Source organism: Pelobates fuscus, chromosome 4 (assembly GCF_036172605.1).
Source record: "Pelobates fuscus isolate aPelFus1 chromosome 4, aPelFus1.pri, whole genome shotgun sequence".
In the NCBI taxonomy this organism is placed as follows: Eukaryota; Metazoa; Chordata; class Amphibia; order Anura; family Pelobatidae; genus Pelobates; species Pelobates fuscus.
In genome coordinates this window covers 178,037,913-178,058,835 of record NC_086320.1, presented here as the reverse complement: position 1 = coordinate 178,058,835, position 20,923 = coordinate 178,037,913, and the positions used below count along the sequence as shown (strand labels likewise).

The 20,923-nt window shown below is 40.6% G+C and overlaps 1 protein-coding gene across 3 annotated transcripts in view; it reads left to right on the top strand.

Annotated features, from left to right (window-relative positions):
- RELCH (RAB11 binding and LisH domain, coiled-coil and HEAT repeat containing) overlaps nt 1-20,923 on the top strand; it is a 143,722-nt gene that overhangs the window by 69,042 nt on the left and 53,757 nt on the right. For all 3 annotated transcript variants that reach the window (XM_063451821.1, XM_063451819.1, XM_063451818.1), the window contains 4 exons: nt 11,637-11,749; nt 12,598-12,688; nt 20,046-20,117; nt 20,752-20,892. In XM_063451821.1, coding sequence (XP_063307891.1) covers nt 11,637-11,749; nt 12,598-12,688; nt 20,046-20,117; nt 20,752-20,892 — 417 coding nt within the window. The remainder of the gene's footprint in view (nt 1-11,636; nt 11,750-12,597; nt 12,689-20,045; nt 20,118-20,751; nt 20,893-20,923) is intronic.

Genomic DNA, 20,923 nt, shown 5'->3' with positions numbered 1-20,923 from the left:
TTGCTGTCATAGCCGTATTTTTGGTGTGGCAGTTAGTGGTTGGATCAGTGCTAGATTTCTGAGTCTTTGTTGCTTGGCTGGATGAGTCTCAGCTTATTCCCTCTCCTTGTAATGTGAGCATTTCCACTCAAACCTTGCAGTTCATGAATCTCCATAACAGTACTGTGTTTTATCCTGCAGACCCCCTGCACTTTTTTCTTAGCACTATCTCTAATCCTATTTAGTTAAACCATTAGCTTGTTTTAGTTCATTGTGTAGACTGTCATGTGTGGAGACAGTCATGAAACTGGTTTTGTCTTTAGCTAGAATGCAGCAACCTTCAGAGTTCAATCGTGAAATGCTCTGTAAAACTAGAATTATTTTAAAAATATATATATTTTTGTAGTTCAGAAGATAGTACAAGCAGGCGAGAGGTGCCCCAAAAGCAGTCCTCAAGCAATTTCCACGCTTAACACGCGGGGCATAAGATTAACAGGCCCATTTTTATGTTCTGGTCAAGCTTAAGCAATCGATTGTAAAAGTAAACGTAGAACTAGAATTATTTTAATCTGTCTATATAAGCTTTGTTCCAGTCTGCACCTTGTTTGGTTAAAGCTAAATGCAACACGTAACATTATTCTGTACAAAGGACTGTATTTCTGTATTTCAGAGGAGACATTCTCAACACACTGGAGAGAACCAAAGTGCAGTTATACATACAAACTACATTTTTTTTCTTCTTCTCCAATAACTATGGCTGTATGGTGGTAAATGTCATTCACATCTCGGTGCATGGAATTTCAACATAGCTGCTGTAATCATTGCAAAATAGTTTCCATGTATTTGTTTTTGAAAATTTCTTAGATCCTGTTACATTGCCACCCATCGTAATATCTGTGAAATAGTCATCCTTACGCCAAAAGTTCATACGCTAAAAAGATATGCACCATACAGTATGGAGCTTACATGTGGTAGTTATGTAATTATTACAATAAAGTACCCAGATATGACACAACTGGATTGCATGTTCACATTAAAAAAATTTCTATGGTATGCTAAACACCCACAATGCTAATTAAGTGATTGTGTTCTAGTCCGTCAATGTAGTGTGTGGAAAAAGGAAGGAATGGAACAGAAGAGATAATGAAACAAGCAAATGAATATGCGTATAGGGGTGGGGACAGATTAGTCTGTTGTGACTAAATTGATTATCCGTTATCACACTGGTAATTCTTAAAAATGTGACTGTTGATAAGCAGGTGTCAGGGGTTTCTGTGGTGTGGAGTACCACCTCCTTTTAAAAGGTAAAGGTGCTTGCCAAACTCTTCCAGGAGATGTTTGATGGGACTTGGCCTGTACAAGTGTGCCATATCCCCTCTGTGGAGTTTAAAAACTGGAATAGATATCCATAGATATGTGCAAAAAGAAATTCAGACATAGTATTAAATTACCGCATGGGGAGGTTTTGCTAACCCCCTGGATTTGGTCTACCCATCTCTCAAGGGGAAAGTCAGGCTATGTAGGGCAAGGAAACCACTTAGCAAATCATTTCTTGAAATCACCTAGTTTCAGGCCAACTAGCTGAGACGAGAGTCTCATGATGGATAGTCATCCCATATCCTTGTTAGTGTACCTCGACAAATGGGGAAATAATACTAGCATACAAACTGCAAATCGAAATTTGAAATAATTTTTGGATCAAGAGAGTGAACTTATCCCTATACAAGAGCACATTAGTTTAGGAAAGCGTTTTTCTCTGAGTTAAGGCCACCAATTACCTTTCAGATCGGAGGGCAGCATTAAGTTTGAGAACATTTATTTGTTTTTATTTCAACCAAGTGGCATTTTAGTAAGTAAAAAAAAAAAAGAAATTTGCTGCTGGGTTCCTGTCTAGGATCTCGTCCATGTGAGTGATTTTTACGAAGTCTATATACTTATTTACATTTAAATACAATCTTCACTATATCTTCACTAACCTGTAATGACACCATCTGCATTACCTAGAGCCAGGGATACATAGGCTGTATTCCATGTGAGTTGCTCATTGGAAGTGAAAGCACCAGTTAGTAGAATTTCACAGATTTGCACTATTTATTTATTTTTAAATGCAATTTTTTTGTTTGTATTTTTGGTATTTTTTGTTCCATGTTCCTTATGTGAGTGTCTCCTATTTCCAGTCACATTATTTCGTTTAGGTTATTTATTAATTAGATTTTGTACGCTCCACTATTTCTTGGTGTGATGATCAAATTGTAGCCCAACCAGTCCAGACCACCAGTAAACTGTCAGGTTAACATAACACAAAGTACCATGCCTCTCCTCTTTGGGACTGCACCCAAAGATGTTCTTACTGTAGAACCATTTTGCCACCTCATGGTTCTACTGTTTCCTTCATGCTTCTACTGTTTGTGTTTACGGAGGAGGGTGTATGCTGGACATGGGGTCAAAATTGTGGCCAAAATTCCACAGTGTTGTTTTTTTTTTTTTTTGTTTTTTTTTTAAATTCTCAGAAATTCTCACTTTAGAGTTTAACCCTGTATTTGTGTGGTTTACTGGCTTTTTAGACCTTTATTTAAGACCACCAGGTGGCAGCACATCCCAAGGATAAATACTTGATGACCTTATTGCATTTTGGTGAGAAAGACATTGCCACAAACTCTAGTGTTAAAATGTTTGAATCTGCCGAGTAGTTAACTCTTTGAGGGCCAGAATGGATAAACAATCCTGTTTTCTTTCATACACTGAAACGTTCATAATGGTGTATATGTTGAAGATTGTGTGTGTAAACATGTACACTCAGTGTTATGCCATAGACATTCCATAAGAAGGTGCCTATTCCAATAAGCATGGGGTCCTCATACTTTTAAAACAGGGGGCCAGTTCACTATCCCTCAGACACTGTTGGGGGCCGGACTATAATTTGAAAAACATTTGAACAAATTCCTATTAGTGATGTCCCGAACTGTTCGCCGGCGAACATAGCTTGTTCGTGGCGAACGCGGCGGGCGAACATATGCGATGGTCGGTCCGCCCCCTATTCGTCATGGAGGAAGGAGGGTCTGCTGCTGATTGGCTGGAATGTGTCTGCTGACTGTGAGGTACAGGGTCAAAGTTTACTCAATGAAGACGAATAGGGGCGGACCGACCATCGCATATGTTCGTTCGCCGCGAACAAGCTATGTTCGCCGGCGAACGGTTCCTGGCGAACAGTTCGGGACATCACTAATTCCTATACATACTGAAACAGACACATAGACATACAGACACATACTAACACATACAGACACAAACACGCATAAGGACATACTGACATACATAGACAGACAGACATATACATACACACATACATACACATAGACAGACATACACATACTGAAATACATAAACATATATACATACATACAAATACATACATACTGAAATACAGACACGCACATACTGAAATACATACACACACATACTGAAATACACACACCGACAGACACATACATACACATACTGAAATACATAAACATATATACGTACATACATACATACTGAAATACATACACACATACAAATACATACTGAAATACATACATATACATACTGAAATACATAAACACACACACATACTGGAATACATAAACATACATACTGGAATACATACATACACACACACAGATATACTGAAATACATGCTGAAATACATACACACATACTGAAATACATACACACACACACATACTGAAATCCATACACGCACGCACTGACATAATACATACACGCACGCACTGACATAATACATACATACACGCACGCACTGACATAATACATACATACACGCACGCACTGACATAATACATACACGCACGCACTGACATAATACATACATACACGCACGCACTGACATAATACATACATACACGCACGCACTGACATAATACATACATACACGCACGCACTGACATAATACATACATACACGCACGCACTGACATAATACATACACGCACGCACTGACATAATACATACACGCACGCACTGACATAATACATGCACGCACGCACTGACATAATACATACACGCACGCACTGACATAATACATACACGCACGCACTGACATAATACATACACGCACGCACTGACATAATACATACACGCACGCACTGACATAATACATGCACGCACGCACTGACATAATACATGCACGCACGCACTGACATAATACATGCACGCACTGACATAATACATACACGCACGCACTGACATAATACATACACGCACGCACTGACATAATACATACACGCACGCACTGACATAATACATACACGCACGCACTGACATAATACATACACGCACGCACTGACATAATACATACACGCACGCACTGACATAATACATACACGCACGCACTGACATAATACATACACGCACGCACTGACATAATACATACACGCACGCACTGACATACACACATATACGCACGCACTGACATAATACATACACGCACACACTGACATACACACACACATATACGCACACACTGACCTATACGCACACACTGACCTATACGCGCACACTGACCTATACGCGCACACTGACCTATACGCGCACACTGACCTATACGCGCACACATACTGAAGTACATAGACCCATACTGACTGACATACAAACACTGTCATATACACACACAGCTAATTTTTCTTACTTTTTTTTTTTTGCAGAAGGGTGGCTGTGGCTGATGGGAGTTGGCGTGGTTCTTCCTTCCCGCGCGGAGGGAGCTGGGAGGAAGGGACTGGCCGTCACTTCCTGCCAGCACTACTTTGTTGCTGCAATTTTTTAAAGTGGCCCGGTCGCGCTATTGCCGCAGCGCTGACCGGGCCCCTAAATATATAGGGCCCATCGGGTGGCCCTAAATGCTTGGGCTGGGTTCAGGACCCTGGCAGGCCTGCGGGCAATAGTTTGAGGACCCCTGCAATAAGCTGTTGTGAGGGAAATGAGATGAGGTACTGGGAGCTTCTTGAAGCGCTGCCCTTTGCTATGTTTTGCTAAATAAATGCAATAAGAGGAGACCCAGTAGTCCAAACTTTGTTCCATGATGTATATCTTAAATTCAATTTCAACTCTATCTACATTCCTTTTTCCATAAAGTTAAGTAACAATTTAAGGTTGGCAAGGCATCATGGGAGTTGCAGTTCTGTCGCAAAGGATCCCTCACCCCTCCTCCCCCCTCTGAGGTTTGGGATTCAGTCGGATGTTACATCCACTATTTCTGTTTTGTTTTTCTTTCTTTTGAGATATGATGATTGCTCCTGTATTTCATTCTTAAATGATTGCCAACAAAGCCTTCACTGTAACCATCTTTGTACATGTTTGGTTGTGTGTCTGGCAGTGGCACAAAGGCACATGACAAGAGGATCAGTGCAATCATGTATATTCTTTCTTCTGGTTTTTCTTTTCTAGAGCGGTTTAGTAGGCACATCAGTGTTATTTTCTTAAAGGATGTGTTTTTAATTTAGACGTATAATTCAGCTACTACGCTTTAAAATTATTATAGCTTTGTATAATATGCCGCAGCTATGTTTTGTTTTTATTTATTTAACTGCCTACTGTTAAAGCAGCATCAAGAAAAAAATACAAAACAAAAACAAATATTTGGAGTTTACAGTCCTTACATGTATTAGAAATCATTAACCAAATTTGTATTTTACTTTAGTGGAAAATGGTAAAGCCATGCTTATTTCTCTTTATTAATATTTTTAGAATGTAAAATCTTTATAAAGTATCTATTTTACCTTATACACCTTCTTTTCTATGGATCTGGACGTTTCAGACAGAAAGTTAATCCACTTCCATTGCTTTTTTTTTTTTTTTTTTTTTTTTTTTTTTTTTTTTTACTTTTTCTCAAAAACTACAATGTTTTACATTGCAGGACTAAGTGGAACAGGGGACACTGCATCCAGACCACTTTAATTGGATGAAGGGGTCTGGGTGCCTAAAGTGTCCCTTTAAGTGTAATGGACATATTACAAATAAATATTAAACATTATACTATCTCTGGGAAACAAGAGAATATGTATAGTGTAATACAGTTGATAGAATTTATATATTAAATATGTGTAAGGAATGCCACTCACAAGTGGAGAGCAGATAAACATTCAGCACATCAATATCCTCATCAAGGATCAGAGTAGCTGCAAGACAGATGGCAGCAGATCTGATGAAGCCTATTGGCGAAACGCATTGTCAGGTAAACATGCACGCACACGTCCTCACGTGTCAGACCAAGCTTCGCCTCCAGGTAGTGCTTGGGTATGAGTGTTGAACAGCCCAGGGAATCGCATTAAGCTGGTGGCGAACCGATAGGACTGGGGACACTACACAAGAAGTGAACTAATGGAGGTGCTTGTGTTTATTTTAAAAGCTGTGAAATAAATAATTTTGTTTTAATCTGCTGCTGTTGCCATCTGTCTTGCTGCTCTACACTTGTGTTCCTTACACACATTTATTATATAAATTGTATCAACTGTATCACACTATATAATTTCTTATTTATATATTTTATTATTTTTATAGCGCCCTTTTTACTTTTTTTTTTTTTTACCATGTTTTGTGATTATGCTCTCTGTGGCTTATAGTTCATGAACATTTCCTGAAAGAGTCATGCCTACTTCTGACCGCTTATTTTTTTATGTTTATGCAACTGTGTTTCACTTCCTTCTATAGAGCCTTATACACAGTTTTGTGAATGATAATCTAACAATAGGTTGATGGGGCCCAGTCCGTGGCTGCTTCATTTAGCCTCGGACCAAGTGGAAGAGCCAACAGACACTATCTTCTTAACTCTAGGGTTAAAGGGACAGTTATTAGAATCATAACTCCCCATTCACAAAACTGGCTTGGGAAAAAGTAAGTTTCTTTCCTAGACAGTTTTGTGAGTGGGGAGTCACTGATTGGCTGAGAGGGTTAGTTGACTTCTCTCAGCCAATCAGTGGCGGCCCCCCTTGCTTACTGTAAGTGAAAGGAGGCACTTTGGGGTTAAACCATTTAAAACATTTTTTTTTTTTTAAAGTCTTTATTTTGATCGTGCATAGAAGATCATGCAGTATAGCACAGCCACAACAGCTTGTACTGTAGAACAATATAACATACATTTGATAGCTTTTGTGTGGCCTGTCAAGTCTTGCACTTTTTATGTTTTAGTCGCGTCCTAGTGAGTGGAAACTTATAGCTAGAGGTATGTGCCTGGTTAGTGGTGAGGGCTTGTCGTCCTTGTTAGGTATTTTCGCCAGGTATAGCCTTTATGTGATCTGTGGGTTGCTGTGGTGGTAGGTCCCTGACCGGCTCGTTGTGTGTGGAACTATCCGGGCCATACCTTGTTATGAGCGGTGTTCGGGAGGCAGGTTCCCTATACGGCAAGGTCCGGCCATGCTATGTCTCGCCGTGTGTGTTACGCCTGGCTGTGTCAGGTGTTGTCGTGTGCTCGTTGCTGTGATCCTGTCAGGCGGGGGGGGGGGGGGGGAGGAGGGGGGGAGTCATGGCCTATAGGCCATTCAGTCGGTGGAGGTATGAATGTAATGTCGCGTCCAGTCGGCAACTATACATAGGTGAACTAACGGTGAGAAACAAGTAAAGTAAAAAGAAAACATATGGGTTAACAAAGTGTCCTTATTGGGACGTGACTGCTTCAGGTTGCTGTAGCTTCAGCTTGGTCCCAGTTCGCTCTGCGTGGGACAAAGGGTTGCACCCGGTCAGGATTCCACTGGTGAGTCGAAGCAGACCCGACTTGGTTCGCCGTGGGTTGGAGAGAATCTTTAGCCAGGCCCAGGGTGTGTAGCAAGGCTGCTGCATCTTCGAGGGAGCTCACTGTGTACCTGGTCTCATTCTGCTGGAGCCATATAGCTCGTGTCTTCAGCCATTTGTAGGGTATTTTTTGCTGTTGCAACAGCATGGTAAACGGCCTGAGCGACCGACTCTAGGCGAGTGTGCTTCCAGTCAGGTCAGCATAAAACGAGAGTCATCTTCTCAAACTTATAAGGGGAGCACTCCCTGGTCGCTGCCACGACCGCCATCTTATCTTTAAGGTGCTGGAATCTTATAAAGAGGTCTCAGGAAGCCACGGCAGGTGCCTTCGCTGGTTAAGGGGCTCGGAAGAAGCCGTCCAACTGCGCTGTCTTGGCGTGTCGCGGCGGTAGCAGAGCCGTTAATAGACGCCTCAGCATGTGTGGGAGCTCTGCAGCCAGGATATCTTCCGGGATGCCTCGAATTTTTTAATTCTTGGCCTGCCTTGCGTCCTCTATTGCTGTGAACTGGCGCTCATGCCTGTCATTTTGGCTTTTGAGGCCTTGTACTTCTCGCTGTAATGCAGCTATCTGGGATGTGTGGCCTGTGGTCGATGTCTCCAGGGTTCCGATTCTCCCTGCTAAGCCGTGGATGTTGGCCCGGAGGGACGCAACGTCCGTTTGGAGAGTCCGTTGGAGGTCGGCTAGCAGGGACTTTAGAACCGCCATTGTCACCAGTGAGGTGTCCGCTTCCCGGGCACTCGGCATTGGCGTTGCCATCTGAGGTAAGACTGGTGTTTCCTCCCCGGAGGAGAAATCATCTGACAGTTCATAAAAGGTCTCAGGGTAGGCGGCCATTTTGGGCCCGGGTGCCCCTGCGTGTTTCGGGAACAGTTCCGCGATGTCGAGGCCCTGTCTCGGTTTATCCGGTCTGGGCTTCTTCATTTTACGCCCCATCTTGACGGCCAGGTGCCTGGCGATCTTGTGGGCTGTAAGGTTGCCGGTTTGGAGGTGGCAAACGGGTGAATTTGCTTCGTTTTTGGCTGGTACAGCAGGAGCCCATGTGCCATGCGACTTTCCAGCTCGGCAGTTAACTCCGCACCCCTTCCCCCCCCCCCCATCCCATTTAAAACACTTTAACCCCTAAAGATAAGAGTGTCTGAGGTCTCCTGGCACCATCACAACTTATTTTAGATGAAGTTGTTTTGGTGACTGGAGTGTTCCTTTAAATGGTTCGTAAGTAAAATGAGGCCCAGTACTTGCTAGCACCATAACAATGTTATTGAGTGTCTAGAGTTTTGCTTTTCATTCTCTGTATTACATACAGATCATTTTATTTTAGGTCACCAAAAATAGTATCTTTCAGTTCATTTCATGTAATATATTTTTCAGATGTCTCGCACAGGTAAAACCTTTGCAGACATCTACCACGTTATGTGGTTTTAACCTGTTTAAAAAATAAGTAAATAAATAAGCATGTACTTTTTAGAAACATACAGAACAATTCCTTTACTAACTTAATGCCTATTAGACTATAATCAGATTACACTTACGTACATTAGTCTGGGCATCTTCCTATAATTTACATTGGGGAATAGATATATATATTGCCTGTTGTCCTTACTGAGATATACCTAGTATATTTGACTGTTTTGAAATTGTACAGGAGAAACTGTGGCTACGCAATGCGGTTTGTGCTCCTCTCGTACATGCGGTGCATCCCATTTAATGATAGAGGCTTGCCTCTACTTTTGCCGATGCCAGACTAGTTTTTAGTTTTGTTTACACTGGAGGCAGAGCCAAGCTTAGCATTTTGGCTTTTAGTAATTTGTCATTTTCCTATAGACTGTATACATGATAGAAACGTAACCACAAGCATGCATATGTTTATTGGAGTGTACAAAAGTCATAATATTGCTTACCTGAAATAAAAACATGCAGATGAAATCATATATTTGGCCATGTCGTGCATAGTCTACCACTCTACCACAGTACTACAATTTTTGTGGTCTTTAATCTAATTTTAAAATCTAAAATGTAGTGTAGCGCTTCAAGTTTAACTTTTGACCTTAAATTTAAAGTGCTTAAATGAAATATCACTGCAAAATAAATATTGAAGCGCACAACAAAGCAAAAAATAGATGTTAGTTATTTGTGTATAGGTGCAGCTTTTAAAATCACTCGCCTATAAAATGCCAATGCCAAAACACCATTAATATAGTGTAAATCAGTACAAATCTCTGTCAAATATTATTTAGTTGTAAGTGCCAATAGATTTTAAATATCACCTTCATAGTGCTGATGCATATACCAGATTTAAAAAAAAAAGGCGTTGTCGAGGGTTATCCAATACTTAGCAACAATTTTAACATTTAATTTTTTTTTTTATCACATTTGATTTGTTGGTCTGATATCCCTTTGACTTACTAATATTGCATCAGTGACATTCTTGCCTCCAGTTGCAACTTCAGACATACCGTAATTAAAGCCACATGTAAGCCATAGTGGTTAAACATGTGTTGTTAGATGCATGTTGGGGTTGAACAGCTCAAGTGAATCTATCCGCTTTGAGATTGTCCCCTATAGGTTGTGTTCTGTGTAATAATGTTTATTTCTGAGTCAGGCTTCAGAACTCTGCCTTGAGTTTTTTATGATTTAATATGCCTAATTATTCACTCACTGCCCTGAACACGCCTATTCAGTTATGTTTTTTCTTTATTTTCTGAGACATAACCACTTTCATCAGTGGAGTGGGGGAAATGGAATAGAAACAAAAAATTCAAACTAGGTCAGTATATGTGCATCTGAAAAACTCACATAGACTGTGCTTTACGTTAATGAGTGTCTAGCAGTCTGCAGTCACATCTGTCATTTACACTACTAGATCATTCATTTGTTCAGGAACATTTATAAAGTTTAAAATAGACCTTACATAATTAACAAGCCGATACAAAATTATTGTGCCATGTTTATTAGTCCACTATATATGGTCTTCAGTGCACAACCTACGAGTCCACGTTCCATGCCTGATAACATCTTGTGCTCTTTTGTGGAAATTCTTAATTTGCAGAGCAGCAGCATCAGGCTTATTCACTAAAGTGAGAATTAAAGGTAAACTATAGGCTAGGAATACAAAATCCTATGCTTTCCTATGGGGTTTTGAGTGACGCTGGATCCCCTCATGCAGAGTGTGAGGACGTCCAGCGTCAGTTAGGCGACCAAAAGTTGCTCAATAAATGCTATAATTACTATTGCAGGGTTAAACTGACAGGGGCCGTCACCCAGACCACTTCAATTAGCTGAACTGGTCTGGGTGCCTATAGTGTCCCTTTAAAGGTGAATCATTTCAAATGTAAGGTCAAAGTTATCTTGTCAGCTAAGCTTTCCATTCAGCTAGACTGGAATTAACGTAAAATGCATTTTGAATTCTCACTTTAGTGAATAATGGCATATGACTGTCCCCAATTGACTCGATTGAGGACCTCAAAGATTGCATTTGGAAGTCTTTTATCTTTCTTTAAACTAAACCCTAAGAAGGGATTACACACTATACATCTTTAAATATCCAGCATTGGCACAATAGTTGGGTTTCACTCATGCTCCTATTATTCCCAGCATTACTATGCTTTTGGTTTTATTCCTCCATACTGGCCCTGGACATGTATGATATACAAAATTACTGACATCAAAAACAATTAAAGGTTCCAGATGTTGATTTGATTTATAAAATTATATCTGGCTGAGTATAAATGGTAAATCTGGTATATGTACAGGTTGCAATATTTGTCTTGTCCTTGGCAGATGGAAGCCCATAGTCTCAACCCTTGAGGTCATAGCATCCTAATAACTTACTATGTCATTCTATCCTCCTTCTCTTTTTCTTCATGATGTGTAGGAATTGATACCCCTCATACTGTGCACAGCCTGCCTCCATCCTGAGCCTAAAGAGAGGGACCAGTTGCTGCATATACTGTTTAATTTAATTAAGCGTCCTGATGATGAGCAGAGGTATGTCTTCATTTTTTGTTATAATAATAAAATGTAGATCAGTTACCAAAAGACCAGTATCTGTTCTTGACCACATTAAAACATCTTAATAGAGCAAACTGGCACTTTTATAAAGTGGCAGTGTTGCACCCTCCTAGCTGTCAGGGGTGTTGAGTTTTTCTTTTAATTTTTAATTACTGCATCTGAAATTAATAAGTGTACAATTACGACACTTGCATGAACATCTATATTTTGACTGTTTTCATTGTAACTTTCTGAAACGTTCATTTTGAGTTTGGGTGCAGCTGATGGCTCGTGGCCTCCTTGTAAATGGAGAAAATTTAATTAAAGCAGATATAATTAGAGAATAAAAAAAAAAAAATATATATATATATATATATATATATATATATAAACACATATATAATACCTTGCACTCAAGCTGTCCTTCAGTTCTTGCAGTGAACCGGGTGCATTACCAGGGCTCCAAATATCCAAATACAAAATAGAATGGCTGCACTCACGGAATTTCTTCAGTTTAAAATATAACTTTTAATGAAATCGCATAAAAATCGACGTTTCAGTCCAGGCTGGACTGAAACGTCGATTTTTATGCGATTTCATTAAAAGTTATATTTTAAACTGAAGAAATTCCGTGAGTGCAGCCATTCTATTTTGTATTTATATATATATATATATATATATTTATATTTTTAGGACCGCTCTATGGTTACCTGGTGGTTCTTACCTACATGTTCATGAAAGTTACTAAATACACTAAACACTGTTTTTTTTTTTTTTGTCACACTATGTTGAGTTTGTCTAAATTGATTTATTATTTTGTTGCTAAAGCTTCTTTTTCATTTTAGGCAGATGATTTTGACTGGATGTGTGGCATTTGCCCGACATGTGGGGCCGACACGCGTGGAAGCAGAACTTTTACCACAGTGTTGGGAGCAAGTAAGTAAAGGATCTCTTAAACCATTTTAAATATTGAGTCGCATTAAATTATTTAAAAAAAAAAAAGGGGGGGGGGTGGGGTGGAGGTTGGCAATTTCATAATTTATTAAATGTATACCATTGAATGTGTAAGTGAGACTCACAAATACTTTGTCGTAAATATAAATGTTGCCAGTGCAGTGTGATATAGCAATGCTGTCCAGCTTTAAGTCTCCTTATTTTTCTTATGTGCAATTGGTGACGCACATGGTTCTTCACTAGTGTCAAAATATGTAATTAAAGCAATGTTTTTATTGTAATCTATGCAAATTGTGAATATTTCCTCAGTAAGACACATATTCAGTATAATGCTTTGTGAGAATAATGAAAATCTTGGGCAGATTTTGTAATTCTGTGACACCTGCCATCTCACAAGACCTTCTAGGGTCAAATCTTGTATTTGGTATCTATGTATTATAATATATCAGTGACCTAATTCCTGGCAAGTTAGGCTATTTCAGGGGAGAAAAAGCGAATAACTGTTTAGTCTATATTAACAAATTGAAACATTTAAATTTGACAGGTTAGAATAATATTGATAAAAAAACAGAACGGTACAGGTTAACATAATATTGAGTAAAAGAAAAAACAAAACCATAAATCCCTATGAATAAAAATAAGATGGTGCTAACTGGATGCTGCACCTGCTAGGAGCAATTTTTCATTATAATTATATTATTCTTTCTAAGAATAGTAAAGTTGAAAAAGAAAAGGCCTGTTTAAAAAAATCCCCTTAACACGTGTCAGTGGTAATAGAAATACAAGGCAATGTGCTCAAGGTAGGGGATGCCCCTTATTTCTTTGCCAGAAGTTTAATGGTCCATGGCTTCTAAATAACAGAGCGAAACAATATTAAAACAGAAAGTTGCCCAATTGATAAGACCACATATTGGTTTTCATACTGAAATAAAGTAGTTCATATATAACTTGGATCTTCTCCCATCCTATTAGTGAGACATAATTTGTAATTTTCTTGTAACACGATTGCTGCATGTTTGAATGTTCGTATTGATTTTTAAATATCCTGGTTGAAAATTAGCTATTTTATTTTTTAGACTATTTTTGAATGTATTTTCCTTTTATATAATTTCATATTTAGTGTTTTACTTTGTTTTGTGGTTAATTACCTCTACCAGAGCTATGTTTTTTACAGCCACGGGTTCACTTTTTGCACAATATTTTTGTCTTGACTTATCAGCAAAGACATATAATGTTAAAGTGTGAATTAGTTATTTATTCCATCAGTATTTTTCTCAGCAGCCTTTAACCCCTTAAGGACACATGACATGTGTGACATGTCATGATTCCCTTTTATTCCAGAAGTTTGGTCCTTAAGGGGTTAAAGGAGCACTCCTACTACCCATAGCAAACTTATTTAAGTTGTTACAGGGACAGTAGTGTCTGGGTGCCTTCTTATCTTTAGTGGTGCTCCTCCCTCACAACATCTGTTCCTCTATACTGTGGGTATGATGAAGAACTAGTTGGATGGCTGCTGATAGACTGAGAGTGTCAGCTGACACTTTCATTCTATCAGTGGGGCCCATTTAGAAAAGTGGCATGTACTATTTTCATATATTAAACAGGACTTATTTTGCTTCTGACCAATTTTTCTTCAAATGCTTAGTTTTTCTATACTTTGGCCAAAATAAGAATACATAATTTTTCCAAATGCTTGCTATTTTAGAAATCAGAACTTAAAAACAATTCAGGGTAAGGTTAGACACAGTTAATTTTCCAGATACCATTAAAAAAAAATATTATATGTAATAAACATTCTCATACTTGCATATGGATACATGCATTTGGTATCTCCAGTAAATACGTATTTGCCTTGTCTGCTTGTAAGTGGTATCATCACTCTTTGTGAGAGAATCTTCATGGTTATTCCTTCCCATTCATCCACTGTATATGCAAGCTTTGGAAGAGTCGTAAGGAGAAGGGAAGTGAATTCAAAACTGGGAAGTAAACAATCATGTTTTGTTTTTTTCTGACATACCACTGAACTGAGGTGAAATAGTTCCTGATTATGAAACCGAATACCTATTTGCAAGTTACACTGAAATGTGCAATCAAATGGTAGTTTAAAGCTTAAATTGACACTATAGGCACCCAGACCACTTCAGCACGTTGAAGTGGGCTGGGTGCACTATCCCATTTCCATTAACACTGCAAAGGTAATTATTGTGGGGCGGGGCCGGGCCGCCGAGCGGTCGCAACTCACGCCGGCTCCGGCAGAGAAAAAAACCTAAAACAGCATGGAACACATAAAATACCCACGATACCTGCCGAAAACAGTAACCAGAGGGGAGATCAGGCGTAGAGGAACCGGGGAGTGCAAAGATCGAGCACATATTGAACACTCGGCGCACACAGCGACCACTGAGGCCTGAACCACACTACATGAGCGGAACCCACGGCACGCAAGGCGCGGGGGATCTGGCCCAGCCCCGCTACCCCCCCCCCCCCCACCCGGCCGGTGGGGTGATCCTGGCCCAAAAGTCGGAACTTCAGAGGCTGGAGGAGGAGGCACACCCGGTAAGCGACGCTCCGATACCCGGAGCTAAAAAGGCCGATGGATACACAGTACCCACATAGCGCCACGAGGCGACCCACACACACGCAACTGAAACCCGCGCTGGGATACCTGGACCCCAGGGGCGGTGGAATTTACGACTGGACTCCCCCGGGCGGCGGAAGGGTCGATGGAGAGCCGGACCTGAACCCCGGATTTGGTGGTGGTCCGGGAGACAACAGCCCCCAACTCTGTGAGGCTGTGAAGCGTGGGCCCGCCGGCGGACCGGTGGCCGGAGGCACGTGCCGGCAACATGTAAGTGGCCGGAGGAGGGTGAGGCAAGACAGGGCTGGAGCCCTAGGAAGGCCCTGCTGAAGCTGGTGAGGTGCAGGAGGCGAGTACCCGGCGGGCTCTAAGGTGGGGAGACCGCCGGACAACCCCAGTCTCCGAGTGCCCACAGCGGGGTGGAGCCCCCTAAAGACACAGAAACCTGCCTACGGGGGAAAAGGGAGAGGACTGTCATACCCGGGGGAACCGGAGAGACTCAGAGGGGTACAACGGACCCACCAAGTGCAGCATCATTTAGAGGTAGCCATGGGAAGATCACACCAGAGGGAAGTCCGAAGAAAAGCCACGAAGAAGGCTACCAATTCCACATCAGACGGCTTCATTACGCCGGGCGCCATTACGCCCCCTCCAGCGAAGTGACTTAAATGTTAAAATTTCGACCTTAATAAACCCTTTTTGGTTATAAATATGTAAGGCAGATTGATGAGCATTAGACCAGACAGCAAAGGCTTAACGCTATGTTTTTTTATTCATTACCGAATGCTTTACCAGCTGAAATAGTGCAGGGTAGCACAGTTCAATAGGCATCTGTCCTAGCAGCAAAGACAAGGTGCTATGTTATTAGCTGATACCAAAAGCTTTACATGTTTTAATAATTCCTGCTTAACTGCCTAATTACTGCACTGTATGAGATTGTGCCTAAGCAATCACAAGGCACCTCCACAAACCAGCTAGCGTAAAGCACCTCCACAAACCAGCTAACTCAAAGCAACCACACGGACTAGCTAACTCGTAACACCTGCATAAACCAGCAAACACAAGGTAACTATCCAAACAGCTAACACAAAGCGACTGCACAAACCAACTGACACAAAACACTTATACAACCCAACAAACTCAATGCAACTGCACAGAACAACTGCACATACCGACTAACACAAAGCAACCGCATAAACCAGCCAACACAAGATAAATACACAAACATAATCTCGAACCACGCCAGATAGCATAAACACAAAGACAAGCCACTAACATAGCAAGAGTCACAAAACGCACATGACTGAATATGAATCTACTTGCTGTAAAACCAATGACTCAATTAATATGCCTCTGCGTAGGCAACTGCTCGCGTACCCACACATGTATTGCTAATTACGCCTCTGCGCAGGCACCTCCATGCTTGAATACAAATAAGTTTGCATTGAGATTTATGGTGTACAACCAATAAACACATTTAAAACAAAGGTAATTATTGCAGTTTTTAAGAGGACATCTGGGCTGTCAGGCGACTTTTGGTCGACTAAAGCTGGACGTCCTCACTCTATGCATGGGGACATCAAACGTCACCCAATAACCCATAGGAAAGCAATATATAATTATTTCCTATAGGGAAATCCTAATAGAAGGGAGGGGGAAGCTATAGTGCCAGGAAAAAAAGTTTGTTTTCCTGGCACTATAGTTTACCTTTAACCCCTTAAGGACACATGACATATCATGATTCCCTTTTATTCCAGAAGTTTGGCCCTTAAGGGGTTAAAGAGAGAGTCTGTGTCCAAATATGCATATGTAATTTTTTTTAATGGATATAATCGATGCAAAAGAAATGCCTTCATTAAAATTTGTACATATGTTTCCTAATCAATAAAATCTTTTCAGAATTGGTGTTTGCAGTCAATGAAGATCTATCCCCTTTTTGCCCAGCAGTTATTTTTGTTAGTGCTCAGCAATGTCCAATCAAATGATCTCATTGAGGGCAATTCTCCATTTTAAAACATCTCTTAGAGATAGGTGATTTTACTGATATTGAGAATTTAAGTATTCATTTTTAAATACCCATGACAGTGGTGATTAGCTATTTAAAAGTATTGTGGATTAACGTTCGTACCATAGTCCACTACTAGATTAGGATGGTTGAAGTTGTATTTCACATAACTTGTATAGCAAGTTGTTGCCTTATCTGCATAAGATGTATGGTTTTTAATGGAATACTCCCGCCACCTAAAAAACTCAACGCAATTAAGTTCTTATGGGATGCAGGTGTGTCTTGGCACTACCTTACCTACAATGGTTAAAATATTTTTGCGAAGTAGGTCCCCGGTAGCCATTACCTTTGCTTCCTCTTTTTCCTTCCACCCAGCCACTGCAGTGCAAGGAAAGGTTTCAGACTGTTGATAAGACTTCATGTGACCGCTTTCTCTCTCAACCCATCCTGGCAGCCCATTGACGAGAATAATAGTACCTAACGCTTTAGAGATCACCTTGATGCTATTGTTATTTCTGAGTTATAGATAGAGCCCTACTGTTCTCTATCTATACTGCCTCCCTTGGCAAACTCATTAGATCCTTTGGTTTCCAATATCATTTCTATGCAGTTGATGCGCAAATCTACCTGTCCTCTCCTGATCTCTCCCCGTCCCTCTTGACTAGTGTCTCTGACTGCCTCTCTGCTATTTCTAACTGGATGGCTGCCCACTTCCTTAAATTCAAAACTGAAATTCTGGTCTTTCCTCCCTCAAGTGTTGCTACTGCTGTGTCTGTCTCCCTCCAAGTCAACGGTGCTACCATCAGCTCCACCACGCAGGCTCGCTGCCTAGGTGTTTTCTTTGACTCCGACCTCTCCTTCACGCCTCATGTTCAGTCTATCACCAAATCCTGTCGTTTCCATCTCAAAAACATTGCGCGCGTCCGACCCTACTTAACGCCAGATGCGACTAAGGTGCTGGTCCATACCACTGTCCTTTCTCGCCTTGACTACTGTAATCCGCTTCTCAGTGGTCTTACGTGCTCCCAATTTGCACCATTACAGTCCATAATGAATGCGGCGGCGAGGCTCATTTTTCTGTCCGCCCGCACTTCCCACACCTCACCCTTCTGCTAGTCCCTACATTGGCTTCCTGTAAGATATAGGGCTCAATTTAAAATTCTGGTTCTTGCTTTCAAATCTCTACATAATGCTGCTCCCACCTATATATCCTCCCTAATACACAAGTATGTCCTGTCTTGGCCCTTAAGCTCTGCTGAAGACTTATGTCTATCTTCTGTCCGTACTCCCATCTCTGATGCTTGCCTTCAAGACTTCTCCAGGGCTGCACCGTTCCTGTGAAACTCACTTCCCTCCTCCATGAGACGCTCACCCAGTCTCCATTCCTTCAAAAAAATCATTAAAAACCCACTTCATAAAATCGTATCAATTAAACTGTAAATAGCTCCTGACTGATTCCTCTCTTGCAACTGTCACTAGTCTTATACTATCCTTACCTTTTATGTCACTTAACCCACTCCCTCTAGCACGTAAGCTCATTGAGCAGGGCCCTCAACCCCTCTGTTCCTGTGTGTCCAACTTGTCTGGTTACAGCTACATGTCTGTTCGCCCACCCATTGTAAAGCACAACAGAATTTGATGACGCTATATAAATAATAACATAATAATAATGAGCAGCTAGCTTCGGTTGTGCTAATGTAAGAATTTTCTCAGGCTCTAAGGTTTTTACATTTTATGCATCTCACATAGAACCTACTGCTCCAATCCATTTATTTTCCTCAATGATGGTACGCAGTCTTGCTCCTAACAGTCTGAAGCATCTCTAGACCTTCATGAGTAACAAGACAGCATTGAGTTTGACTGTTAGAATGCAATTTTCTGAGGTTCTCCTGAATCTCTTTATCAGGGCATGATTCAGCTGACAGACATACTTTGGGGAGAGTGGAGTACTGTTGTACTCAATATCTTACCGAACGGTCATCTCAATGATTGGAACATCTAACTCAATATCAACTTAAAGGGAAACTCCAGTGCCAGGAAAACGATCCGTTTTCCTGGCACTGGAGGGTCCCTCTCCCTCCCACCCCACAATCCCTGGTTACTGAAGGGGTGAAAACCCCTTCAGTGACTTACCTGAGGCTGTATCCGCCTCCGCGACGCTCCTCCTCTTCATTGCGTCGGCTGGTGGGCGAGACTGATCTCGCCCACCGGCCGAGGGGACCTAATGCGCATGCGCGGCAATGCTAGAACCCAGGAAGTTCCCTCTAGTGGCTGTCTAACAGACAGCCACTAGAGGTGGAGTTAACCCTGCAATGTAATTATTGCAGTTTATAAAAAACTGCAATAATTACACTTGCAGGGTTAAGAGTAGTGGGAGTTGGCACCCAGACCACTCCAATGGGCAGAAGTGGTCTGGGTGCCTAGAGTGTCCCTTTAAAGAGAAACTTTCACATTTAATTTTAACCCTAACCCCAATATACATTAATAATGTGTTTTAATCTAGGGGAAAATCTTATCAAAAGTACCGTAACCTATTGGTTTTGTGATTTTTTTTTTTTTTATTATGTTAGTACCTTGTTCTACTTCTCTTCTATCACTTTTTTATTTATTGTCATTTGGTAGAACACAGATATGTTATTTATTGCATGTTGTGTTGTGATGCAACGGTCTCTAAGAAAGGAGTTGATTTAATTGCTAGTTTTTTGTTTGTTTTTTTAATCGCCATTTAATTCTCAAATTCGTATCCTGCCTCCTAGATAAGTCATAAATATCCAGAAAGAAGATTGCTCGTGGCAGAGTCCTGTGGAGATCTAGCACCTTACCTACCTGTAAGTTCTTACTGGTATTTGATTACTGCTGTGATTCACGCAGAAGCAGATTCACTGTTTATGTTCTCTCTAAATCCATAGATAGATGCAGATTTTCCCATGTATTTCCATAAACCTAGAACAATTCTAATAATACAGCCCATTTAAATATTATAAATATAAAGTAGTGTTAAGTTTTGAGAAAGCTTGACTTTGTCTAAAGAAAACGTACTTAAACACTGAAGGAGCAGGTTTTTTATTTTTTATTTTAATCCTAACAAAGCTATTATTTCTGCTCATCCTAACATGCAAAATAATGCTATAATAGTCACATGCATGTTAAGCTATTTACGGCTATGTATGAAAATATTTAAATGTCCTTGGCTGTAGGAAACTCCGTAGAAATCTATGCGGCGGCTAATTTTTCTGACTTGGTTTTGCCAGTGTTGTTTTGATGGCTGCTATAGGATGCAGAGTCAGAAACAGAGTAATTAGGAAGTACGTCATGTTGATATTTCTAACAAGTTATTAGAAGTTAGCCTGGCCAATGAAATTGTATTACCAATATTATAAAATACATATGATGAACAAATAGTTTGTAAGAATTGTTGCGTATGAGATTATAAACAAATGCCACCTAATCTTGTTTATGCAGAAGGAGATTAGAAGCTCACTTGTTCTGTCAATGCTGCAACAAATGCTAATGGAGGATAAGGCGGATTTGGTACGAGAAGCTGTCATTAAAAGCCTAGGCATAATCATGGGGTACATTGATGATCCTGACAAATACCAGCAGGTATGTGTCAACCTATAATATTAAAGTGAAT